Genomic DNA, 27909 nt, shown 5'->3' on the forward strand with positions numbered 1-27909 from the left:
ACATACCTTCCATTCTCTCAGAGATGGAACCTCCAACTCTGTAAGTCAGGTAGGTATTCAAATAGGAGAATTAAAACAGGGTCACAGAGAGGAAGGCTAAAGAATTTGACATTTTTGTGTTTACTTGTATAGAGGAAAAAGAGCACATAGATGCATCCACAGTATTTAATTTGTTTGGATAATAGTTACAGAGAAACAGGTACACTCCATATACAATTACCAATACTTTTTTATACAGTTCATATTTCAGTACATCAACACTATTTTATTTACACTCTATTTATGTACATTAACATCTTTCTAAAGTCAGTGCATTGTCAACAAGTTTTATACAGTAATTTACAAGGTGAATGTAGTTAGTTAATTTAATAAATTTTCTGCTAGTCATGAATTTAAAAAATTAATTACAACCAATGTAACAAACACAGATCAAACAACATTAGTAGATTGTGCTACCTGCTTAAATAAAACATCTGTAAGGAAATTATTTAAAATCTTCCACTTTTTCATGGGACTTGTCCAGTTAGGAATGGACAGATTTTATACACTGAAAATCATGAAACTCTAAAGTCTGCGTTTTGTCTGACTTCATTATATTATAGCATTTAGGCCAACCCTTCCTACTTGCAATTATATTCTTCTTCTGAATAGGCTTTCAACTCAGCCATTTACCTTTCTAAATGCTCTGAGAATTGGTTAGTAATTGACCTTAGGTATCAAAACACAAATGCTTAATTACATTGGTACCTACTATCTATGAGGAAGGAAGGGTAATGGAATCTGACAATTAATGAGAATCAACTTCCAGGGTCCAGATGAATAAAAAAAGTGAAATATTTACCTTGAATATATATTTAGAAACAACACAGAAAAAAAATGTTGCCTGAAATAAATAACATTTATATTTTTGTTCCAGTCTTGAATTATTGGAGGATAAAATGAAGTAAGCAAAGAAACATAACTTTTGATGACCAGAACTGTTTAAAAAGAAAGCAAATGGAGATGCAAACAAAAAGTTTACTTCCTAAATCCCCCAACTGCATTAAAAATACTTATACATTATCAACGTTTGGGATGTATTTTGTTTTTAAATTTAATATGATAGGGGAAAATACCCCCATCAAGTTAATTTATAGCCCTTACAGCCATCAAATATGAACAAGTTCTGCAAAGTTCATTTGCACGTATTCTTTTTTTAAAGTGCAAAACAAAGAAACAAAGAACAAACAACCACTAACTGCAAAACACCATCTAGCTTTGTGGCCCCGTCCCCTCTCAGACACTGCGCAACAGTGCGTGGAAGGATGGTGTCGATGTCGGCCGCCACTCCCCTCCCACTCTCAGCAGTGGGGGGAAACGTTTTTGAGGGCACTTGAAGTACCCTCAGTGCAAGCTGCCTCTATCTGGAGGGCTATTTTAGCTGGATCTCCCACGATGTTTTTTTTTTTCCTACAGGGTCTCCCAACCAAGGCCCTGGGGAGAAGGCACGCAGCTCTTAAGAGAGCCTCCCTTTCAGACTGACCACTTATACATGTCTCCACTACAATGACACAACAACAGAAACAAAAAGCAATGAAGATATAGAAAGGGTGGGGAAATGCCTTAAAACGTAAATTGAAAAATCTGTGTCCATGCTGTAAGAATCCTTCACACGCCTTCATGATCTCGCTTTCTCCATCGTGTCAGTCGCTACAATGGAATAAAACTTCAGGAAAAAGGAGGTAGCATATCATGTCGTCCCCAGACAACACTACAATTTTTTGTTTTACTTTGACTCCAAGGAGATTCGTAGTATTCTGTTATGATTATTGGTAAACTATATTCGCTACAGGGTTGTTCGTGTCTGGACAAGCACAATTTAGTTCTTATTTGGTCCCAGGTGGCTGGTGCCAAACCCTTTAGTTTACAGGCTAGTGGTGGGCTCTGCCTGAAAGCTCTCTACCAGGGAGCTTACGTGAAACACTTCCAAACAAAATTATTACTACTGGTATGTTAACTGCTATTTTAATTAGAGTTTTTTTAAGTTTTGTGCTTCAGGGTCACAGGATAAAATAAGTACACATTGAGCTTGCCTTTCAGCGATGCTTTTGCCAAATGTCAGCTACAGGGAGCCATCTCCCTCATCACCAGTCTACCCAGCAGCCAGAGTGGTAGCTTCACTGTAACACGCAGTACTTTTTGTAATCAGACTCGAAGTCTTCGTCCATGCTGCTTGTGTCTGCCATCTTTTTGCCATCGATCTTTGGCAGAAATTGTGCATAGTCTATCCCCTGCTGCTCATAGAAAAGAATGTAGGCAGAGTCGGTGTCAATTTCATCAGGGTGAAGTTCCTGGAGGAGCAAGAAAAGTCTTTAACAAAAAAGCTGGGCTTCCCTGGTGGCTCAGACGGTAAATAATCTGCCTGCAATGTGGGAAATCTGGGTTAAATCCCTGGTAGGGAAGATCCCCTGGAGGAGGGAATGCAACTCACTCCAGTATTCTTGCCTGGAGAATCCCCATGGACAGACGAGCCCGGCGGGCCCCAGTTCAAGACACAACTGAGCGACTAAGCACACAGCACACACGCTGACTCTACATCCTCACCAGGGAAGGGAGGACCAACCCTCTTTCATGACTAAAACTGATCGCTTCCAATCAGCTTAATATTTTGGCTTTCTCATACCTGCCCCTAAAATAAGAACCATTATTTTCAATGTTTGGTTTTGGGAAAATATACAGGCCATAGACAAGTCAAAAGAATGATAGAAAACAAAATAACACATTAAATTCTAATGGGATTCCCTGGTGGCTCAGAGGGTAAAGCGTCTGCCTGCAACGTGGGAGACCCGGGTTGGATCCCTGGGTCGGGAAGATCCCCTGGAGAAGGAAATGGCAACCCACTCCAGTATTCTTGCCTGGAGAATCCCATGGACAGAGGAGCCTGGTGGGCTACAGTCCACGGGATCGCAAAGAGTTGGACACGACTGAGCGACTTCACTTTCTTTAAATTCTAATAGCTCAAAAGATAAGAACTTTTTCTTATTAATCAATACCTTCTATTTTTTCACTGTTTTCATTTTCTGCTCTGCATATCACTTTTTTGGGGTGAAGGGGCATGCTGTGTGGCTTGTGGGATCTTAATTCCCTGACCAGGGATGGAACCCAGGCCCTGACAAGTCTCAGCCACTGGACTTTCAGGGAAGTCCCTGCATGTCACTTTTATTCCTTTATATTGAAGGCATCTATATATGGATTCTAACAGAAACAACTACTTTCTATTCAGGAGAAAGGGCTTTCCTAGTAGCTCAGTGGTAAAGAATCTGCCTGCCAATGCAGGAGACACGGGTTTGATCCCTGGTCCAGAAAGATCCCTTGGAGAAGAAAATAGCAACCCACTCCAGCATTCTTGCCTGGAGAATCCCATGGACAGAGGAGCCTGGTGTGCTACAGTCTATGGGGTTGCAAAGAGTAGGACATGACTTAGTGACTAAACAATAATTCTGGAGAAAATCCATTATTTCAACAAATGTCTTCTAGATCTGTTGACATTTCTGTTTCTTTTATAAAAGATCGGGGACATTTACCTTACAGCTGCTGTCATTGTAACAGTACCACTTGCTATTTGGGTTTTTGGCATAAGTGACGTAATGGCCCCCGCCCAGAATTCCTGAATGGCACTGTAAGAGAGAAGAAAGTGGAGGTGTATTAGTAGTTGACAATACTCAGGCCAGGGCAAGTACCAGGATCCAATCCAAGGAAAAGTGTTTTCCTTCTTCCAAAAACAAACCAAGAAGGAAAACTGAAAATTTTAAAACTTTGAATCTTACCATTCTATTTTTGTAATTATTTTTGGAAAGCAAAACTCCCTCAGAAACACACACTTCTGAATGGCTTAAGCCTGTGACTCCACCTAGAATATTACATGACTGTTCCCTTTATTAAACTGTGAGCATCTTGAATTCTACCCAAAAGGCCAAGATATTTACTGCTAACTTAGTCTATCACCAAGCTCAATGCCTTGCAAATGAGCAGGCTCTGAAAAAATGATGAATGAATGAAGATGAACAAACCAACCACTGAAAAGGTAGATCATTCCAAAAATCATACAAGAAACCACTTACCGAAATTGCATATAGGTTATAAATAGGTTTAACATGAATATCTTCTCTTTGGTCGTCAGTACTGTCTTCTTCACTGTGGTTTTCAAGCTGACCATTGCTGTAGCCATTGCCACATGCCTCATGCTCATAAAGGAATCCATTGGCCAAAGCTACTTCGTGGTCCTGTGGGGTGACCAGCTCAGGCTGGCTGCCCCCCAGCACGTGCCCTCGGCTCAAGGCATCAGACAGCTCACAAACGTGCCCAGCCCCATTCTCTTTGCTGGCATCCAAGTTCTCCTTACTACTTGACAATTTGTTTTTGCTGCCGATTTGGGGTAGGCGGAGCCTCCCTTTGCTTCTCCCTAAAGTCCTAGGGCTGCTGTTAGGGCTGCTGTTTTTGCTGGAGGGACAGCTGGTTCCACTTTTTCTTGATGTAGATGGTGAACCTGTGAAAGGGAATAAAAGATAAATCCAAATGTCACAAATTGAACCAGCCACCAAAAGCTAATTCTGCAGTCAACTGCACAAGTGTACACAAAAAGGTAAAGCCAGGGGCATCCTGACTGGCTAGGCTTTACTCCTATTATGTGGCCGATAAGTTACATTCTTGTCTTCCTCAATGCCAACCCTCTCAAGGCAGCAATGTCCTGAAAATGTGAAGTACAGTTAAGTATGGACTTAGAAAAAGAGCAGAAAGATGATTTAGGGCAGATTCAATTCAAAATAATATTAGATGAAGGGGTTTGACAAATATGCATTTTTCTTTAGATTAAAAAATATGACTACAAATTATCAAGCACTTACTCCCGCAAGGCGTGACATCGGAAACTTTACTATTTCTACCTCTCACAACAATCCTGCAAAGGAGCAGGTCTCAAACAGCTCCTGACTCCCTTATATACCCTCAAAAATTGCTGAGGATCTTGAGAACTTTTGTTTTTGTGAGTTCCATTTATCAATATTTACCATGTATGTATTTACCATATTAGAAGTTAAAACTGAGGAATTTGAGAAACACAAGACACATATATTTCATGGACAATATCACATATATGTTGGCTCTGAGTCAACCTGTGAGAGAATGAGAGTGGAAAGGCAAATACTTAGCTTTTGGGTTTTTTTTTTGGCTGTACCGTATGGCTTGTGGCATCTTCAGTTTCTTTACCAGGGACTGAACTTGGGGCTATAGCAGTGAAAGCGCTGAGTCCTAACTACCAGACTGCCAGGGAATTCCCAAATACTTAGTATTTTTATGAAAACAGTTCTGATCTTCAGAAAGGGTCTCAGGCACCCTCTAGGGGTTTCCCCAAATTTTACTTTGAGAACCTCTGATATAAGCAAACAAGGATGACAACTATCATTCATAATCACCAAATGCCAGGAGCTATGTAAAGTGCTTTACTCTCCATTTTATTAATAATATTTATTTATTTGGCTGCACTGGGTCCTGGTTACGGCATGAGGGACCTTCCTTGCAGTGCCCGGGCTCAGCAGTGGAGGTGCTTAGGCTTAGTCGTCCTGCAGCAGGTGGGAGCTTAGTCCCCCCACCAGGCACTGAACCCTGGACCCTTGCACTGCAAGCGGATTCTTAACCCCTGGACCACCAGGGAAGTCTCTACAATGCTTAATTCTTGATGTATCAATTTCTCACTCTGTGAACTGAGTATTTTCTTCTTTTTATGAATGAGAAAAGAGATTTAGTGAGGCTGTATCTCTTGCTAAAACTCACACAGCTCAAATGTACTGAGTCCAGAAGGATCCTGGTACAACCAAGCTGTTGCTCTAGAGTGGAAGACGGAGGGAAACATGCAGCCTAGAGGGCCCAGGAAGGGCCCCCTCCGGAGTGAGCTTTGGGTTCCTCACCTTTAGGACTACTGACGATGTTGGCACTCAGTGAGGACGGGCTCTTACTCAGGAGCACGACATCTTCCCCAGCGGAGTTCTGAGCGTCTGCTTTCTTCACCTCTCCTGTCGGGATCCTGGGCTCAGAGAGGTCATCCCCCTGGGGTGTGAGTGGTCTACGCTGACAGAGAGCTGGGGCCCTCGGCACCAGAAAAGCACTAGGGTCAAAACTTTCACGAGGAAACTTAACAATTTTCTGTGATTTTATCCATCGACCATTTACAAACTGAAATCGTTTGAGATGAATAATCTGGAGAAGAAGAGAAAACAGTTGTATTAACGTGTTCTGAAGACACAAATTACACACTAAAAAAAAGTCTAAAACATTTGTATATGTTCCAAAAATATGTCTTTCCCCCCACCAAAGAATATATGTTCTTATGTAACCTAGTTAAGAGGCCACTGACCTTTAGCTATGTGGCTAAAACGGTAATCTCCCTAATTTCATAATCGGTGTACATCCAAACTCTCTCCCAAATGTCTTCAACATCAAAGGAGCCTCTTCTTCCATGTCCTCTGGGCTTGTGACTCACACTGACCCTTACCTCTCTCCAATATCATCCATTCACAAATACACGAGGCTAGAATACTACAGACTGAATCATTTGAAGAAAAGTGGAGGCGTTTTTAACAGATGAAAGTTACCCAGCCTCTAACAGGAGGTCTCTCTTTTCTTAACATTTCTGTTGGCTGAGATCAGGGGGTTTCACTGTCCTGAAGAGCGTAAGAATCTTCCTTCTCCTTTCTGGCTTCTCTCTTTCTTTTCAAAAGCAATGAATTTCTTCAGGCTTAAACACAGTGTTATTATGCTCCCTATCGTGAGCATACTCTTGAGAGTCCCTTGGACTGCAAGGAGATCCAACCAGTCCATCCTAAAGGAAATCAGTTCTGAATATTCATTGGAAGGATTGATGCTGAAGCTGAAACTCCAATACTCTGGCCCCCTGATGTGAAGACCTGACTCATTGGAAAAGACCCTGATGCTGGGAAAGATTGAGGGCGGGAGAAAGGGACGACAGAGGATGAGATGGTTGGATCACCATCTCATTGGCATCACTGACTCAATGGACGTGAGTTTGCGTAAGCTCTGGGAGTTGGTGATGGACAGGGAAGCCTGGCGTGCTGCAATCCATGGGGTCACAAAGAGTCGGACATGACTGAGTGACTGAACTGAACTGATTGTGGGCACAGATATTTGGGTGGCTACCTCTACCCTAAATGCTTAACTATTTACTATTTACATAAAGCGAATCCCTCTCTAAGGGCCACGCTGGTATGTGGATGTAACAAAAGCCCATCGAGCTATCAATATAACATTTACTCCTCATTATTCTTTGTGTTCAGTTGCTAAGTCATGTCTGACTCTTTGTGATTCCATGGACTGAACTGGAGCCTGCCAGAGTGATTCCTCTGTCTGTGGGATTTCCTAGGCAAGAATATTGGAGTGGGTTTCCATTTCCTTCTTCAGGGGATGTTCCCAACTCAGGGATTGAACCTGAGTCTCCTGTCTCAAAAACACAGTTTTATAAATGCTGATACTTCATGATACGTGATATGTTTTATTTGATGGTCATATGAGTATAAATAATTGTCAAAATTCATCAAACTAGATATTTTAAATCTATGAATTTAACTACATGTTAACTACATACCTCAATCAAAAAAAATAAACCTTACCCCTTCCCACCTACCTGTTCTCAAGCCTGTCCCTATGCTCAGCTTCCCATCCCTGTGCTGTGCTTAGTCGCTCAGTTGTCTCTGACTCTTTGCGACCCCATGGACTGTAGCCTGCCAGGCTCCTCTCTGTCCACGGGGATTCTCCAGGCAAGAATAGTGGAGTGGGTTGCCATGCCCTCCTCCAGGGGATCTTCCCAACCCAGGGATCAAACCCAGGTCTCCAGAATTGCAGGCGGATTCTTTACCAGCTGAGCCACCAGGGAAGTCCATGAATATTGAAGTGGGTAGCCTATCCCTTCTCCAGGTATCTTCCTGACCCAGGAATTGAACTGGGGTCTCCTGCATTTTCAGGTGGATTCTTTACCAGTTGAGCTACCAGAGAAGCTATCCCTGTTAGTAATTTCTTGTGCTTCCTTCCCTGGGGAGTTGTTCTTGTCTACATTCAGTCTCACAGAGTGGTAGGAAGAAGATATGAATAAAATAATAGATGCAAGGTCTGGTTATCAATATGATTTCCTCCCTTATGGAAAAAAGCTTTCTTAAATGAATAGGAAGAACTGACACTCCAACTCTTGACAATCAACAGGAGAGTCTCCTGATCCATGGATGGAGAAGGCAGAAGTGCATCAAATCAGAAAGAACACATTGGCCCTGTGTACCTGGTGCACACACATTTAATTCAGCGGTGTCTGCGCCTATGTGACCAAGCACAGCGGGACCGGAGGCTCAGGCTCCCTGCTCTTCTATAGTCTGTAAAGCGCAAACCTCAAGCTTCCTCTCTCCCTAGAGCTAGAAGTGCTTTCACCTTCTCCTGAAGTTCAACTTCACCAGGCTTTACCACGTGGGGCACTTCTCGCATGTCTCACTCAACTGCAGTTACTGGTCCATATGACTTCTCTTCCCTTGGAGGCTGTACCCTCTTTAGGATACAAAACTAGTAAATGTATGTAGGACAATTCAGGTCTGCGTACACTAGCAAAAGTGTTTTATGTATGTAAATAGTTGGTTGAACTGCGTGGCTTGTGGGATCTTAGTTCCCTGACCAGGGACTGAATTGCCAATGAAACTGCTGAGTCCAAAACACAGGACTGCCAGGGAATTCCCAGGAAAAGCATTTTAAACACTGTGGCAAGAAAGATTATTCTCAAAAATTCTTATTTGTTCACAGCTTCTTTCCTTCAAGCTAGACTGCTACTCTCTCAGAGGTGGGGTTGTAACATACCAGGATGGGGGGAAGCCTCCAGAGATCTAGCTTCTTGGTTGCCAAGCAGTGGGTCTTACACTTGGAGCAGTAGTACATCTCATTCTCCCCCAGCTCCTCCTCGCTGGTGAAAGCTCGGAGACAGCTGTCCAGGTTGATGGGCTCAGCTTGTGCACGCCGACTCTGTTCCACACTCTCGTGCTCATCTACAACCTGCAGGTGGAGGAAACGAGGAACGGGAGAAGGGGTAGGAGGGAGCTTAGAATGGTCACCTGCTCTGCATCATCCTCTTGGTGACTCAACCTCATTTACTTTATTTTAAAATACAACCAAACCAGAGTCTGAGTAAATAGAGCATTTGCACATTTATTCCCAGATATCACATCAATAACATCTTTGATCAAATTTCTACTTAAATGACCATAGCTTTTTGGGGAAAATTTCTGCATGCTACTAAATGACAAAAACAAAACCAACAAGGAATTGCCTGTTTATTTTACAATTTTGAAATCTGAAAACAGCTTATATGCAGGCTGGCTTTCAAGTCAAGGGTGTTGAGGTTAGGACATTTATTTTTTTAACAGGGACAGGGGACATTATTAGTATGCTGCAGGCTCTACAGAGGCTAGGAGAAATAATATCACTGGAACACAGAGGCCAGATCTGGATTAAATAAGAAAGGGTACAGAAAAACTCACCTTGAGAGGACAGTCACCAGGGCATTAAAACCCAAAGCCACAATCATTTGCATGTTGATGCCAAGTCATAACACAGAGTTATCAAAACACCATGTGTATGCTGAAGAGCAAATAAGCCCGTGCGCCACAACTATTGAGCCTGTGCTCAAAACCCTGGGAGCTGTGACTACTGAAGCCCTCACGCCCTAACTCCTGTGCTCTGCAACAAGAGAAGCCTCTGCCATAAGCCCGAGCACTGCAACTAGAGAAAAGCCTGAACAGCAATGAAGACACAGCACAGCCAAAATAAATAAATAAACAAAATTATGAATATAAAAAAACACCATGTGTATCATTACCTGTCTCTTGCCTCTTGGTGCCTTTTTATATGACATGGTTAACAAAGGAACAGCAGACTCAAAACAACCTGATTTTCCTAAGACCTGCCCAGACCTCTGTGGTCCTACTGAAGCAAGGAAGAGGCCAACACGAGGAAGGAGGTGGCGTGGGAATCAGGAGGAAGGAGACACTGAGGGGCCTAGGATGCAACAGAAAGAAATTTTCCCTCTGCCATTCTTGGCTGCCACTTAGAAAGCAATTAGGAACCACAGCGGGTGAGGCACACATCGCATGACTGTGAACAACCGTGAGACCACACACAGGGATCACATCCCAGGGTGGAGCCCGGACAAGCACAACAATGAATGTCTCTTTTTGGCAAAGGTCATACTCAGGTCCCTTCACCCTACTTGTTACTCCTCCCTTCTAGAGGTGAAATGGTTCTCTTTGCCCAAGGCAATTTCCCTCCAGCTTTCCTTCCTGAGCTCTCAGTTTAGAACAGCTTTCTTCAGGTGTGACTTTTTCCCTGCATGAGATGGCTGAGTCAGAGGCTGTCAAATGTTTGTATAAACTATCAAGGTTGGGGTTGATCATGCAATGAAGAGCTTAGCACTGCATCACCCATCATTTCTAAAGAATTTATTTGAAAATGGGGAATTTCAAGGAAAACCCTTTCAGAAAGGGAAATCTGGATTGACCTTGAGTCACTGACTTCTGACACTTTCCCCAGGGAACACTGACATGCTTCAAAAAGAAACATGCTGTATCATGGTGGTTAGAATCAGAGTAGAAAAAGAGGTATGTCCAGAAGGTCATGTACACACTGCTATATTTAAAATGGATAACCAACAAGGACCTATTGTATAGCACAGGGAACTCTGCTCAGTGTTACACGCCAGCCTGGATGGGAGGAGGGTTTGGGGGAGAATGGATGCATGTATATGTATGACTGAGTCCCTTCGCTGTTCACCTGAGACTACCACAACACTCTTAACTGACTATACCTCAATACAAAATAAAAAGTTTAAGGTTTAGGGGAAAAAAGAAAAAGAGGTATGTCAAATATAGTACTGTCTCTTTTCTCACAGCCAGTTAAACATTATCTATATTATCTCTACCAGGGATGCTTTATGGCCAACCACAAATTACAGTAAGCAGGTAAAGAATGTTGACTTTTACTGACTATATTTTCTATACAACACACAGGCTAGACAGCTGGATAGAGACAGGAAGGAATGAGAAAATGGATGAAAAAACATATCTACAGATGACAGTAATTTTTATTTATTAATAAAATTTCCCCTTGGGATCTAGCTCCAGATTCTCTATAATTATTCAAATAGTCTAAATTACTTATTGGCACCCTCTTCCTTTATTTTTCTCTAAGTTGCCTGAAAGCTCATCCTTAGTCCAAAACATAAAGTAATGAAGTAATAGCTTTCATACATTATAAGACTATTAGAAAAAGAGAAGATCTAAGAAGTTATCTAGTTTAATTTTCTATTAATGAATATGAGGTTCAAACAGGGAAAAAATTAAAAGAATAAGAGCAATTGCCTATTTTTTTCCCCTCTTTATCAAATAAAACATTCATGTAGAAATTTTGGAAAGCAGTGAAAAATGTTAAAAGGCAGGAAACCTTATAAAGGCAAACTGTCAAAATATTGGCAGATTTTCTTCAGCCCTTTTTATATATTTTTCAGGATATGCAATTTTATCTTACTTTATAAAAAACTTCACATGATATTATTAGCATCTTTCCATATATGTTGGTGTAAAAACTTCTGGTAATCCTCATTTTCAGTGATTGCATAGTATTTTACCCAATCACTATACCACACTTTATTTAACCACTCCTCTAATGTGAGGAAAATACTAGTTGCTTCTAGTTTAACTACTCTAACAAATGCTATGATGAAATCTTTCAGCAAATCAGAGTATTTCCCTAGAATAAACTCTTAAAAGGGAAATTACTAGAGTAAAAAACATAAAACATATATTTTACGGGGCCACATGAATAATCTCAATTTTGAACCAAGATATCTCTTTTGTCTACGTGACTCTCCAAGCACATGCAGAATCCACATGTAGGAAGGTATTAGTCATGTGGCCCCATTCCCCAGAAAGGAAGGATATCTCAACAGCAGCTTGGTTTCCATGGTACCCTAAAAGCATCACTGAAAATGGAAGTGGGGTGAGATTTAACAGGTCACACAGGTCCTTCTTCCTGTAAGTAGGATGTCCTCTAGAATTTTTCAGATTGCACACTGGGCTTCTTAAAAAGGGAAGGAGATTTACAGCCAAATAGTTTTTCATCTTTGACAGGAGTTATCTTGCCACAGTAATGTCCTGTCAGATTCTGTGCTAACAAAGATTTAAGAATCTTTCAGTTGCTAAAATTTTCCCTCTTCAAAGGAAGTGTGGTGGAGGTCACTGAATTAATCTTGCTCCAATGAGCAAAATCTGCCAAAACATCAATTTCTCTGCAGCTTCCTTTCATTTGGCAACTATCCATAAAGAATTCTTGGTTAGTGAGAGCCTGAGGGTGTGTGGGGGCATAGTTAGGGTTCCAAACAGGGAATCTGGTCCGGAATCGGGAGTTCCCTCACTCCTCAACAGCACAGAGAGACAGAAAAGTCCATAGAGAACAGACTGTGGTTGCCAAGGGGATGGGGAAAGGTGGAATGGAGGTTCGAGAATCAGTTCAGTTCAGCCACTCAGTCGTGTCCAACTCTTTGCGACCCCATGAATCACAGCACGCCAGGCCTCCCTGTCCATCACCAACTCCCGGAGTTCACTCAAACTCACGTCCATCGAGTTGGTGATGCCATCCAGCCATCTCATCCTCTGTGGTCCCCTTCTCCTTCTGCCCCCAATCTCTCTCAGCATCAGAGTCTTTTCCAATGAGTCAATTCCTCGCATGAGGTGGCCAAAGTACTGGAGTTTCAGCTTTAGCATCATTCCTTCCAAAGAACACCCAGGACTGATCTCCCTTAGAATGGACTGGTTGGTTAGCAGATGCCAACTATTTATGACAAGGTCCTACTGCATAGCACAGGGCACTGTAGTCAGTACCGTGATTATAAACCATAATGGGAAAGAATGTATATATGTATAAGTCAATCACTTTGCTGTACACCAGAACACAACACCGTAAGTCAACTATACTTCAAAAAAAAAAAAAAAAGAAAGAGAAAATTTAATTTTAATTACTACCTTATCTAAAGGGAACGTATTAAGAAACAGTGAAAGAAATTTCCATCAAGAGTCATATAAATGCAAAATCCACTACATTTCTTCATGTGACTAAAACATCCCCTTTGATTCTGTTGCTTTTACTTCTCCATCGGATTCTTCCTATCTCTACACACGAGCCATCTAGTCAATCTTCCCTTCAAACATTTTTGCATATGGAGTTAGTGGAGTCAGTATTCTTTTGGAAGTTTTATTTTCAACATTGAAGAACTGCTCTGGCCTGAGAGTGGCAGTGGAGGAATGCTAAGTGTGAAGAACAGGCAAGGAGGTGTACTCTCAGGTGCCCCATTTTGAAACAGTCAATCCTTTCTCTAATTTTTCTGACCACTGTATCTATTAAAGGTGGCAGCTACAGTCCTGGAATGCATTTGAGCTAAGTAATAGTGGTTACCGAATGCTGCAACTTCAATAATAATTAATAAACAGGTAGAGAGATTGGTATGCTTGACATGCCCTGGCCAGAGAATATATCTTCTTACTTATGCCCAAACTTTGGTTTCAAGATTTACTTACTATTAACATTTTCTTTATTTTCTTGGACTCCAAAATCACTACAGATAGTGACTGCAGCCATGAAATTAAAAGACACTTGCTACTTGGAAAAGCTATGACAAACATAGACAGCATATAAAAGCAGAGACCTTACTTTGCCAACAAAGGTCCATCTAGTCAAAGCTATGGTTTTTCCAGTAGTCATGTAGGGATGTGAGAGTTGGACTATAAGAAGGCTGAGCGCCGAAGAGTTGATGCTTTTGAACTGTGGTGTTGGAGAAGACTCTTCAGAGTCCCTTGGACTGCAAGGAGATCCACCCAGTCAATCCTAAAGGAATCAGTTCTGAATATTCACTGGAAGGACTAATGCTGAAGCTGAAGCTCCAGTACTTTGGCTACCTGAGGCGAAGAGCTGAGGCATTAGAAAACACCCTGAGGAGGAGCCAAGATGGCGGAGGAGTAGGACAGGGAGAACACTTTCTCCCCCACAAATTCATCAAAAGAGCATTTAAACGTCGAGTAAATTCCACAAAACAACTTCTGAATGCCGGCAGAGGACATCAGGCACCCAGAAAAGCAATCCAACTCTTCGAAAGGAGGTAGGAAAAAATATAAAAGACAAAAAAAGAGACAAAGAGGGGAGGGACGGAGCTCCGTCCCGGAAGGGAGTCTTAAAAAGAGAGAAGTTTCCAAACACCAGGAAACCTTCTCACTGCCGAATCTGTGCCGAGCTTTGGAAGCACAGAGGGCAACGTAACAGGAAGAAAAAAATAAATAAACAATTAAAACTCAAGATTGCGAGTCCTACGGTAACTCCCCCAGTGGAGAAGCAGCGCAGACGCCTGCAGGCGCCATTAACAAGCGGGGGCTGGGCAGGGAGGCGCAGCGCGGGCTGCATCGCTTAGAGTAAGAATCTGGCCTGAATACCCTGAGCACTATCTGAGCGAAATAATTTGGGCTAACAAACCAGACTGTGGGATATCTACTACGCGAAAAGCCAGCCCCAACCTAAGACCACCAGGCCCGCGCACGGAACAAAGAATTGAACAGAGATAGCGGCTGCAGACCTTCCCCCTCCGGTGATAGGCAGCCAGAGCCGGAAGGGGGCAATCGCAGCCCCAGAGAGACATTATCTATAAAACTGTAAGCAGGCTTCTTTGCTAACTAAAACTTCTTGGGGGTCTGGACGGTTAACATCTGCCTAAGAAGGTGCGCCGGTTTTGCGCCCAGATAACCGAGTGGCGGGGGGCGATAAGTCGCAGCATTGGCGCCGCCAAACACCTCATCACTTGAGCTGCTCGGACCTGGGAAGAGCACAATACTCAGGCCCAACTGAGTCTGCGCCTCTGAGGACTATCCGAGTGCCTGAACCTGAGCGGCTTGGACCTGGGAGGTACATGCAACCCAGGGCCAGCCTTGGATTGTTCCCGCGGAACAACCTAGAGCCCGAGCAGTGTGGGCAGGGAGGCTACACGCGCAGTGAGCGGGCAGACCCAGTGTGGCTGAGGCACTGCGAGCGCACGCCAGTGTTATTTGCTTGCAGCATCCTCCCTCCCTCCCCACAGCGACTGAACAAAGAGAAGAAATACAGTTCCACCCATCAGAACACTGACACAAGCTTCCCTAACCAGGAAACCTTGACAAGCCACCTGTACAAACCCACACACAGTGAGGAATAGCCACAATAAAGAGAACTCCACAAACTGCCAGAATACAGAAAGGACACCCCATACTCAGCAATTTAAACAAGATGAAGAGACAGAGGAATAGCCAGCAGATAAAGGAACAGGATAAATGCCCACCAAACCAAACAAAAGAGGAAGAGATAGGGAATCTACCTGATAAAGAATTCCGAATAATGATAGTGAAATTGATCCAAAATCTAGAAATTAAAATGGAATCACAGATAAATAGCTTGGAGACAAGGATTGAGAAGATGCAAGAAAGGTTTAACAAGGACCTAGAAGAAATAAAAAGAGTCAATATACAATGAATAATGCAATAAATGAAATTAAAAACACTCTGGAGGCAACAAATAGTAGAATAACAGAGGCAGAAGATAGGATTAGTGAATTAGAAGATAGAATGGTAGAAATAAATGAATCAGAGAGAATAAAAGAAAAAGCGAATTAAAAGAAATGAGGACAATCTCAGAGACCTCCAGGACAATATTAAACGCTACAACATTGAATCATAGGGTTCCAGAAGAAGAAGACAAAAGAAAGACCATGAGAAAATACTTGAGGAGATAATAGTGGAAAACTTCCTAAAATGGGGAAGGAAATAATCACCAAAGTCCAAGAAACCCAGAGAATCCCAAACAGGATAAACCCAAGCGAAAAACACCCCAAGACACATATTACTCAAATTAACAAAGATCAAACACAAAGAACAAATATTAAAAGCAGCAAGGGAAAAACAACAAATAACACACAAGGAATTCCCATAAGGATAACAGCTGATCTTTCAATAGAAACTCTTCAAGCCAGGAGGGAATGGCAAGACATACTTAAAATGATGAAAGAAAATAACCTACAGCCCAGATTATTGTACCCAGCAAGGATTTCATTCAAGTATGAAGGAGAAATCAAAAGCTTCTCAGATAAGCAAAAGCTGAGAGAATTCTGCACCACCAAACCAGCTCTACAACAAATACTAAAGGATATTCTCTAGACAGGAAACACAAAAATGGTGTATAAATTCAACCCCAAACAATAAAGTAAATGGCAACGGGATCATACTTATCAGTAATTACCTTAAACGTAAATGGGTTGAATGCCCCAACAAAAAGACAAAGACTGGCTGAATGGATAAAAAACAAGACCCCTACATATGTTGTCTACAGGAGACCCACCTCAAAACAGGGGACACATACAGACTGAAAGTGAAGGGCTGGAAAAGATTTTCCATGCAAATAGGGACCAAAAGAAAGCAGGAGTAGCAATACTCATATCAGATAAAATAGACTTTAAAACAAAGGCTGTGAAAAGAGACAAAGAAGTCACTACATAATGATCAAAGGATCAATCCAAGAAGAAGATATAACAATTATAAATATATATGCACCCAACACGGAGCACCGCAGTATGTAAGACAAATGCTAACAAGTATGAAAGGAGAAATTAACAATAACACAATAATAGTGGGAGACTTTAATACCCCACTCACACCTATGGATAGATCAACTAAACAGAAAATTAATAAAACACAAACTTTAAACGATACAATAGACCAGTTAGACCTAATTGATATCTATAGGACATTTCATCCCAAAACAATGAATTTCACCTTTTTCTCAAGCGCACATGGAACCTTCTCCAGGATAGATCACATCCTGGGCCATAAAGCTAGCCTTGGTAAATTCAAAAAAATAGAAATCATTCCAAGCATCTTTTCTGACCACAATGCAGTAAGATTAGATCTCAATTACAGGAGAAAAACTATTAAAAATTCCAACATATGGAGGCTGAACAACACGCTGCTGAATAACAAACAAATCACAGAAGAAATCAAAAAGAAATCAAAATTTGCATAGAAACGAATGAAAATGAAAACACAACAACCCAAAACCTGTGGGACACAGTAAAAGCAGTCCTAAGGGGAAAGTTCATAGCAATACAGGCACACCTCAAGAAACAAGAAAAAGTCAAATAAATAACCTAACTCTACACCTCAAACAACTAGAAAAGGAAGAAATGAAGAACCCAGGGTTAGTAGAAGGAAAGAAATCTTAAAAATTAGAGCAGAAATAAATGCAAAAGAAACAAAAAGAGACCATAGCAAAAATCAACAAAGCCAAAAGCTGGTTCTTTGAAAGGATAAATAAAATTGACAAACCATTAGCCAGACTCATCAAGAAACAAAGGGAGAAAAATCAAATCAATAAAATTAGAAATGACAGTGGAGAGATCACAACAGACAACATAGAAATACAAAGGATCATAAGAGACTATTATCAACAATTATATGCCAATAAAATGGACAACGAGGAAGAAATGGACAAATTCTTAGAAAAGTACAACTTTCCAAAACTCACCAGGAAGAAATAGAAAACCTTAACAGACCCATCACAAGCATGGAAATTGAAACTGTAATCAAAAATCTTCCAGCAAACAAAAGCCCAGGTCCAGACGGCTTCACAGCTGAATTCTACCAAAAATTTAGAGAAGAGCTAACACCTATCCTGCTCAAACTCTTCCAGAAAATTGCAGAGGAAGGTAAACTTCCAAACTCATTCTATGAGGCCACCATCACCCTAATACCAAAACCTGACAAAGATGCCACAAAAAAAGAAAACTATAGGCCAATATCACTGATGAACATAGATGCAAAAATCCTAAACAAAATTCTAGCAATCAGAATCCAACAACACATTAAAAAGATCATACACCATGACCAAGTGGGCTTTATCCCAGGGATGCAAGGATTCTTCAATATCCACAAATCAATCAATGTAATACACCACATTAACAAATTGAAAAACAAAAACCATATGATTATCTCAATAGATGCAGAGAAAGCCTTTGACAAAATTCAACACCCATTTATGATAAAAACTCTCCAGAAAGCAGGAATAGAAGGAACATACCTCAACATAATAAAAGCTATATATGACAAACCCACAGCAAACATTATCCTCAATGGTGAAAAATTGAAAGCATTTCCTCTAAAGTCAGGAACAAAACAAGGGTGCCCACTTTCACCATTACTATTCAACATAGTTTTGGAAGTTTTGGCTACAGCAATCAGAGCAGAAAAAGAAATAAAAGGAATCCAAATTGGAAAAGAAGAAGTAAAACTCTCACTATTTGCAGATGACATGATCCTCTACATAGAAAACCCTAAAGACTCCACCAGAAAATTACTAGAACTAATCAATGATTATAGTAAAGTTGCAGGATATAAAATCAACACACAGAAATCCCTTGCATTCCTATACACTAATAATGAGAAAACAGAAAGAGAAATCAAGGAAACAATTCCATTCACCATTGCAAACGAAGAGAATAAAATACTTAGGAATATATCTACCTAAAGAAACTAAAGACCTATATATAGAAAACTATAAAACACTGGTGAAAGAAATCAAAGAGGACACTAATAGATGGAGAAATATACCATGTTCATGGATTGGAAGAATCAATATAGTGAAAATGAGTATACTACCCAAAGCAATTTATAGATTCAATGCAATCCCTATCAAGCTACCAACAGTATTCTTCACAGAGCTAGAACAAATAATTTCACAATTTGTATGGAAATACAAAAAACCTCGAATAGCCAAAGCGATCTTGAGAAAGAAAAATGGAACTGGAGGAATCAACCTACCTGACTTCAGGCTCTACTACAAAGCCACAGTTATCAAGACAGTATGGTACTGGCACAAAGACAGAAATATAGATCAATGGAACAAAATAGAAAGCCCAGAGATAAATCCACGCACATATGGACACCTTATCTTTGACAAAGGAGGCAAGAATATACAGTGGATTAAAGACAATCTCTTTAACAAGTGGTGCTGGGAAATCTGGTCAACCACTTGTAAAAGAATGAAACTAGAACACTTTCTAACACCATATACAAAAATAAACTCAAAATGGATTAAAGATCTCAACATAAGACCAGAAACTATAAAACTCCTAGAGGAGAACATAGGCAAAACACTCTCTGACATACATCACAGCAGGATCCTCTATGACCCACCTCCCAGAATATTGGAAATAAAAGCAAAAATAAACAAATGGGACCTAATTAAACTTAAAAGCTTCTGCACATCAAAGGAAACTATTAGCAAGGTGAAAAGACAGCCTTCAGAATGGGAGAAAATAATAGCAAATGAAGCAACCGACAAACAACTAATCTCAAAAATATACAAGCAACTCCTACAGCTCAACTCCAGAAAAATAAATGACCCAATCAAAAAATGGGCCAAAGATCTAAATAGACATTTCTCCAAAGAAGACATACAGATGGCTAACAAACACTTGAAAAGATGTTCAACATCACTCTTTATCAGAGAAATGCAAATCAAAACCACTATGAGGTACCATTTCACACCAGTCAGAATGGCTGCGATCCAAAAGTCTACAAATAATAAATGCTGGAGAGGGTGTGGAGAAAAGGGAACCCTCTTACACTGTTGGTGGGAATGCAAATTAGTACAGCCACTATGGAGAACAGTGTGGAGATTCCTTAAAAAACTGGAAATAGAACTGCCTTATGATCCAGCAATCCCACTGCTGGGCATACACACTGAGGAAACCAGAAGGGAAAGAGACACGTGTACCCCAATGTTCATCGCAGCACTGTTTATAATAGCCAGGACATGGAAGCAACATAGATGTCCATCAGCAGATGAATGGATAAGAAAGCTGTGGTACATATACACAATGGAGTATTACTCAGCCATTAAAAAGAATACATTTGAATCAGTTCTAATGAGGTGGATGAAACTGGAGACTATTATACAGAGTGAAGTAAGCCAGAAGGAAAAACATAAATACAGTATACTAACGCATGTATATGGAATTTAGAAAGATGGTAACGATAACCCTGTGTACGAGACAGCAAAAGAGACACTGATGTATAGAACAGTCTTATGGACTCTGTGGGAGAGGGTGGGAAGATTTGGGAGAATGTCATTGAAACATGTGAAATGTCATGTATGAAACGAGATGCCAGTCCAGGTTCAGTGCACGATGCTGGATGCTTGGGCCTGGTGCACTGGGAAGGCCCAGGGGGATGGTATGGGGAGGTTGGGAGGGAGGAGGGTTCAGGATGGGGAGCATGTGATTTTTTTAAAAAAATAAAATTAAAAAAAAAAAAAAAAAAAAAACACCCTGATGCTGGGAAAAACTGAAGGCAGGAGGAGAAGGGGAGGACAGAGGACGAGATGGTTGGATGGCCTCACTGACTCAGTGGACATGAGTTTGAGCAAGCTTGGGAAGATTGTGAAGGACAGGGAAGCCTGGCATGCTGCAGGCCACGGGGTTGCAAAGAGTTGGCCATGACTGAGTGACTGAACAACAACAACAATACAATTAACTCGTGTTTTGTTTGTGTGTGTAGGGGGGTGGGGGGTGGTGCTCAGTTGTGTCCAACTCTTTTTGACCCCATAAACTGTAGCCCATGAGGCTCCTTTGTCCATGGAATTTTTCCAGGCAAGAATACAGGAGTCGGTTGCCATTTCCCACTCCAGGGGATCTTCCTGACCCCAGAATCGGACCAGAGTCCCTTGCGTCTCCTGCACGGGCAGGCGGATTCTTTACCACTAGTGCCATCTGTGAAGCCCCACAATTATCTCTACAAGTGGGGAAACTGAAATCACATAATCATGCTAATATATCTAAGTGCCACAGAGAATATCAATGAATATTTGTCTGGTTATTATTTAAATTGTCTGAAAATAGAAACAGCATGATACAGTTAAGCTGGGGAAAATTTTACATATATTTTACATATAAAAATGTGTATATTTTTATTTACATATAAAAACTGCCATCTTATGGTGACTTGGAGTACTTACCCTTTCCTGTGATGTTTGATAGCGGAGGTGAAGGGCTGTGGGGTCCCAATCCACAGCAATATAGGCATTTCCAATGAAAGCCCTGTCTTCCCCACAATCAATTTTGCAGCCTCTGCAAAATCTAAAGAGGGGAAAAACAATCTACTGAGGAAAGAATAATTAATGAGTCCAAATTTTATCAAAATTAATTTTCCCTAGGAATTCCCTGGTGGTCCAGTGATTAGGACTTGGTGCTTACACTACCATGTCCCAGGGGTTCCATCTCTGGCCGGGAAACTAAGATCCTGCAAGTCATGGCCAAAAAATAAAAAATTATTTTTCTACTTCTCTACTTTCCTTCTTGGGCATCACAATTCGTCATGGGCTTCTAACTTCAGACTGATAAATGCATGAATATGTGTTAGTAATTATTAGCAGTTCACTGAATCACACTTAACACTTCTCAAATCTTTAGTTTTTCAAGGCATTTGATAACCAATTGTTAATCCACATGAATATGTGAAACTTAACGGTAAATAAATGATAAGGGAAGTGGATATTTGAGATAATTTACCTCTCATGAAATTCTAAATTTAGTTACTTAATGCTTATGGGGCATAACAATGCCTATTTCCTTGTTTGTCAAATGGCACATTAAATACATATAAAAATTTATGAGTGGGTAGGAACCATGACAAAGGCCATGGCTTCACTGCCTATACATCTCAAGTTTGCTAAGGCTATTACAGTTCTCTGAAAGCTGACTTCAGTACACAGGCATTTTCCAAGCTGGAACACTAGTGACTAATCAATCTCTATAACTTTTCTTAAAACCAAAAATAGACTTCCAGTAAGGTCTAGTAAATAGAATATGTTTTACTGAACTCAGAATTGCTAAACTGATTTATAACTAAGGAGCAGAAGGTCTAGAATGATAAATGTTGATCATAAACTATGAATCTGATGAGGATGGTAGAGTTAACAAAATCAGCTAAGTCTCAAGAGCAAAACTTAGCTATAGACCTCACAGGGAAGAGATGAATGAAGAACTCCTAAGTTTATTTCAAGCTTCCCATTACTACTTATTACGTCTAAAAACTGGAAAGCTTACGAAAAAGGTATAATATCTGAAGCTGCAATTCTACTAACATTTTTCTTTTCAGAAGGTGACTTTACCTGTACCATGGGCACCAAGCACAGGAGTTCCCATCTTTCTGCACAACTCGTAGAGTGAATGGATACTGATAACCCATACTGTCATCACTGAAACAGAACATAAATCAGAGTGTAAGAAACATTTCTTATCTGGAGTCTCTTTCATCTTCTCTGAAGTAACCCTAAAAAGGGGCATCTGTTAGAGCAGTATGCTCACACTGACAGCTCCATGCTGGTTATCCTAACCCATTAACTTCAGCCCTGCACAGCTGTACTCAGGGCTCCCTGCTTGTAGAGGGGAAACACAGCAGACTGCCAGATGTCTCTGACAGAGTCCATGTGGTCCACGGAAATTTCATAAAATAAGCTAATCGTGAGATCGAATGCTAGTTATCTTTCAGCCCTAATTCTATCAAAAGATTTAATTCACATTAAACCAGACTCCTTCTATGACAAGAACACGGATACAACACAGGAAAGTGAAAGGTCACAATGGTTTTAGAGGAGTTGACTGACTATATATTTAGAAGCTTCTTTAATCAGAATCCCTGATGTGGTACATGACAGACATCCCTTTTTCCTTGCCCTAACTATCTAAAGCTATAAGCTATATAACATATTTAGAATAATGTTTTAACTGCAAGATAGCTTTATGAGTTCTCCGACTGTAAAAAAAAACCAAACTATTCATCCTTGCCCCAATAAGAAGCAACACAAAGAATATAACATAAGAGCAATATACTTTATGGATCATTCGGCAATTTGTAGTGGCTATCACATGACTGCTAAAGGTAATGAAACTATGATAAGGACTCATGGTTGTAATGGCAACCATTGTAAGGGCAAGAACGAGTATTACGCCTGTCACAGCAGTTCCCATCTTTCTGTCTAACTCATTGACTGAATGATTATGGATAGCCCATGTTGTCCAGTATCATGTCAGTGATAACCAGGTCAACAGTAAGTAAGGAATGCAAAGAAAGATAAAGAGATAAAACAGCCAGGTAACACTCCGGCAGAGAACTGTACAACAATTCTCTTCTAAAAAATTTCTTTACTTATAATACTTGCCAGAAAGATTTAGGTAAGAGATCAGAGATTATAAGGATTATAAGACTCTGGAATGTCTAGGTGATGAAAGGAAAGTGTAGTGTCTCTCCTACTCAGAAAACCAAAACCAATGGTTGAATTGTAGTGAGTCCTATAAATCACCCAGAATTAACATAAATTCTCCTTTTTCTACATTTGGAAACTGTACATCTAGGAAGATGCCCAGAGACTCACCAATCCTGAGCATGATTACTAGCTTCCTGAGGTGGGAGTGGGCTGGCTAATCGTGACACTTGAATCCAAACCGCATCATACAGGTCTTTCTTCCGGGTATGCACAGTACATGGAACAATCAGAGGCATTCCAAAAAGGCTGGGGCGATTCTTCTGAGATGACAGGAAATACAGTTCTGTTCTCATCTGTAAGTACAAACAAGAGAAGAGTGAGCTGAGAAGAGGCCTCTGATTCCTCTTTTTGTTCTTCTAGGACTGCCCTGAACAAGCATCACTACCATTTTCAAATCAGTCACTATCACACTTCTCTTTATTTACAGAACTATCTTTTATTAAAATGTGAAGAGAATGGTTATTCAAAGTGGAGACACTGAAGGGGTGCCAATTTCAGAGTTGCCCTCTATCAAACTTGGGTTTTCAGCATTTAATATTTTCAAATTACATAGTTTTCTCTGATAAACATTTCTCACACACAATGAATCATATATAAAAATTTTTTAATCATATTTTAATTATATGATGGAATAAAAGGTAAACTTTTGAGATGTTTGCTCTGAGGATGTTAAAGGAGATTTTTATCACTTCTTAACATGCGAGATACTGCACAGAATTAGCCTGGAAATGGTGACTTAAAACAAAAGTTTAGTATAATAGAAAAGCTGCTGGGAGTTAGTTACAGGATTATTAAAAAAAATCTGCTGAGCACTTGGACATTTAATTCTTTAAATTTGAACTTTATGTAGTAGAGAAGCTAAGCCAACAACTTATAAACTCACTAGTTTCTAAGTGGAAGACTCTTATTTCAGATCCCCAAGTATTTTATTTTGCTGTTATTCACTTATTAGCTAAATACATGATTTTAAGACTCCATTTCATGTATTGGTGGTTATATTATTATAAGACCTATAGAAAGGAGACATAGTTCAGAAGAACTATTTTTTAAAAATCAAAAAACTTTGATTAGTTTTTCTCTCCTTAAACTTATACCTTTCTTCCACTCCAACTCTCAGTAGATGACTTATGCTACTAAATAAATGAGATTTAAGCAACTATCTCTTTCCTCTACCCTTCTCAGTGTTATTTTCTTTTCTAAACTCATATGATTTTCTTCCTCTTGGAGGTAACTTCTTCCAGGGCCCTGTGGCCTATACCTCCCATACCTGCTCAGTTCTTCATGGGATAATGCTCCCAGCTTTACTGTACAGGAATCTTTCTTTGGTTCTATCCTAACAACTTCTTCTTTAATCTGAAAAATCTCACTTGACCTAACTGTGCTAAATTCTTGCCCTATTTCTTCACTTGGTTACTTGGCCAAACTTTTCAGTTTTCATTCTTTTCGATGTCTCTAGTCCATGTAGCCACTTCTTTCTTCCCTTTTTTGAAGTTGACTTCCCTTTAGTAGTTGTGTCAACACAACACTATTCTTTCTCCCTTTATTCTCTGATATTCTTATGTTACCTTGCCTTATTCCTCTTCTTTTTCTATCTTGTAGAAGGGAATAGAAGACAAACTATTTTCAAAGTAATTCAATCATGAGATTAAAGTGTCTGAAAGAAGAAGGTGGCAATGAAAATGAAGGAAAATGGTAAATTCAAGTAGTATTTTGAAAGAAGAAATTAAAAGACATGATATACTAGAGTTTCAGAAGAAAAGGGGGAAAAAATAAGAACATCTCTAGCCTTGAGCCTTTTACATGGAAGGATGGCATTGCCTTTCACATAATAAGAAAGGGAGTTGACTTGGGACAGATGGTAAAATCGATTTTCAGTTCAGTCGCTCAGTCACGTCCGACTCTTTGCGACCCCATGAATCGCAGCACGCCAGGCCTCCCTGTCCATCACCAACTCCCAGAGTTCACTCAAACTCATGTCCATTGAGTCGGTGCTGCCATCCAGCCATCTCATTCTCTGTCGTCCCCTTCTCCTCCTGCCCTCAATCCCTCCCAGCATCAGCGTCTTTTCCAATGAGTCAACTCTTCGCATGAAGTGGCCAAAGTATTGGAGTTTCAGCTTCAACATCAGTCCTTCCAATAAACATTAGGACTGATCTCCTTTAGGATGGACTGGTTGGATCTCCTTGCAGTCCAAGGGACTCTCAAGAGTCTTCTCCAACACCACAGTTCAAAAACATCAATTCTTCAGCGCTCAGCTTTCTTCACAGTTCAACTCTCACATCGATTTTAGGCACTCCCCAAAGCAGCTATTAGATTATAAAGTAAACTGGAAACAGGGAACTGGTTAAAAGGTAAAAATTTAGAGCACACTTTATGGTCCAATAATTACAAAAAAACCTGTATATAATGCTTTAAGCACTTACCAACCACTTTATATAACATACATGATAGATGAAGGGAGCTGTTTTGTAAGAAAGATTTTTTTAAAATACATCAGAGTTCTTAATATTTAATCTGATAATGCTTTGTTTAAAGACATGGGGAAATGCATGAATCACTCCAATGATCTTAGCTGATGGGACTGTGCTTAAACAAGATTTGAGCCGCACTTAAACAAAATTCTAAGACACAAATATATCCCTTAATTCTCTAGGATGTTTACTCAAACAACCCTGTCTAGAAAATGATCCACAGACCATCATCTACATGGTCAGAAAAATCACTTTAACTTGGGAGTTACTAATTCAAAGGGAAAATGTACATTTCAAAGAATTATCACAAAGTAATTAGCTGTGTAATCACCAATCAGGTCAAGAAGCAATTCGGTCAGCACTCCAAAGCTTTCCTTGAGCTTCCTCCTAGAGGTAACAGTTTTTCTGAATTCTGGTAATTATATCTTTGCTTTTCTTTGTTTTATACCCTATGCATAATAAACAGTAAATTTCATCTTCCCTGTCTTTAACGCTTTATTTATAAATATATTATTTCATTTCTTTTTGTTTCTGATTTCTTTCCTGCATTATTTTTATGAGATTCTTTTATGTTGGGAATAAGTATAAATTCATTCATTTTCAATGCTGCATAATATTCTATGACTACGACTCAACTGCCTTACCCTTTCTACTACTAATGGACATTTTTAAAAACACAAAATAGAATGGTGGAATTATTTATCTTCAGTTAGAAAACTTAGTTTTCTAAGTAGCTGTATTAATGTGCACTCATCAGCAGTGTATGAGAGCTCTTGTTGGTAATATGAGTTACAAACATCTTCTACTCCATGGCTTGCCTTTAATTCTTTTAGTGATGTCTTCTGATGAAACTGAAGTTCTTAGTTTTATGCCCAATTTAACAATCCTTCCTCTTATATTTAGTGCTTTCTGTGCCCTACTGAAGAAGTTTTCCCCCTAAACCAAGGTCATGAACATATTCACCTTTGTTTTGCCTTCATATTTAACTCTACAGTCCACCTGCAACTGATTTTTATGTGGTGAGATCTAGGTATGTCAAATTTCATATGGATACCCAATTATCCCAGCACCATTTACTAAGTGAGTTGTCTTTTACAGCTCTGTAATGCTATCTTTGTTATAAATCAAGTGCCCATACATGTGTGAACCTGTTTGGGGGCTATTTTATTTCATTGGTTTATTTGCCTTTTCTCATACCAATAATACAATGTCTCAAATATCATTGCTTAATAAAATCACTCTTTGTGACCCCATGGACTGTAGCTTACCAGGCTCCTCCGTCCGTGGGATTCTCCAGGCAAGAGTACTGGAGTGGGGTGCCATTTCCTTCTCCAGATCTTCCCAACCCAGGGATTGAACCCGGGTCTCCTGCATTGCAGGCAGACACTTTACCATCTGATCCACCAGGGAAGCTTTAATAAAATCATGATATCTGATAGCTCAATTCCTCATTCTTTGTTCTTCAAGACTGCTTTGGTTATTTTAGTGCTTTGCGCTTCCATATATTAGAATCAGCTTATAAAGTTATACACATACACGTGTAACATACAGAGTTTGCATTTTTATTAGGACTGTGCATTGAATCTATAGATCTGTTTGTGGAGAATTGTTATTTTTGAAATATTGAGTCTTCTAATCCATGAGTGCATGCTCTGTTGCTTCAGTCATGATCAACTCTTTGTGACCCTATGGACTGTAGCCCTCCAGGCTCCTCTGTCCATGGGATTCTCCAGGCAAGACTATTTGAGTGGGTTGCCATCCCATGGACATAGTCTATTCCTTCAAATTGAGTCTTCTTTAATTTCTAGCAATAATATTTTATTGTTTTCTACATAGGTACCTTGTATATTTTTTGTAAAGTTTATTTTCAGGTATTTACAAATTGGAAGAGGCAAGAAGGATTCTCTCCTAAAACCTGTGGAGGGGCACAACCATATTGATGCCTTGATTTCAGACTTCCGGGCTTCAGAACTGTCAAAGA

At 40.1% G+C, this 27909-nt stretch overlaps 1 protein-coding gene across 1 annotated transcript in view; it reads right to left on the minus strand.

Moving 5' to 3' along the window:
• Positions 1–151: 151 nt before the first annotated feature.
• USP32 (ubiquitin specific peptidase 32) overlaps positions 152–27909 on the minus strand; it is a 212666-nt gene continuing 184908 nt past the window's right edge. The window contains exons 27-34 of the mRNA XM_005892310.3: positions 23566–23750; positions 22303–22389; positions 21148–21268; positions 8881–9072; positions 5943–6231; positions 4101–4525; positions 3564–3656; positions 152–2330 (exon numbers count right to left, since the gene is read on the minus strand). Of these exons, the coding sequence (XP_005892372.1) occupies positions 2157–2330; positions 3564–3656; positions 4101–4525; positions 5943–6231; positions 8881–9072; positions 21148–21268; positions 22303–22389; positions 23566–23750 (1566 nt within the window). The 3' untranslated portion in view covers positions 152–2156. The remainder of the gene's footprint in view (positions 2331–3563; positions 3657–4100; positions 4526–5942; positions 6232–8880; positions 9073–21147; positions 21269–22302; positions 22390–23565; positions 23751–27909) is intronic.

The sequence above is a fragment of the Bos mutus genome, chromosome 19 (genome assembly GCF_027580195.1).
Source record: "Bos mutus isolate GX-2022 chromosome 19, NWIPB_WYAK_1.1, whole genome shotgun sequence".
In the NCBI taxonomy this organism is placed as follows: Eukaryota; Metazoa; Chordata; class Mammalia; order Artiodactyla; family Bovidae; genus Bos; species Bos mutus.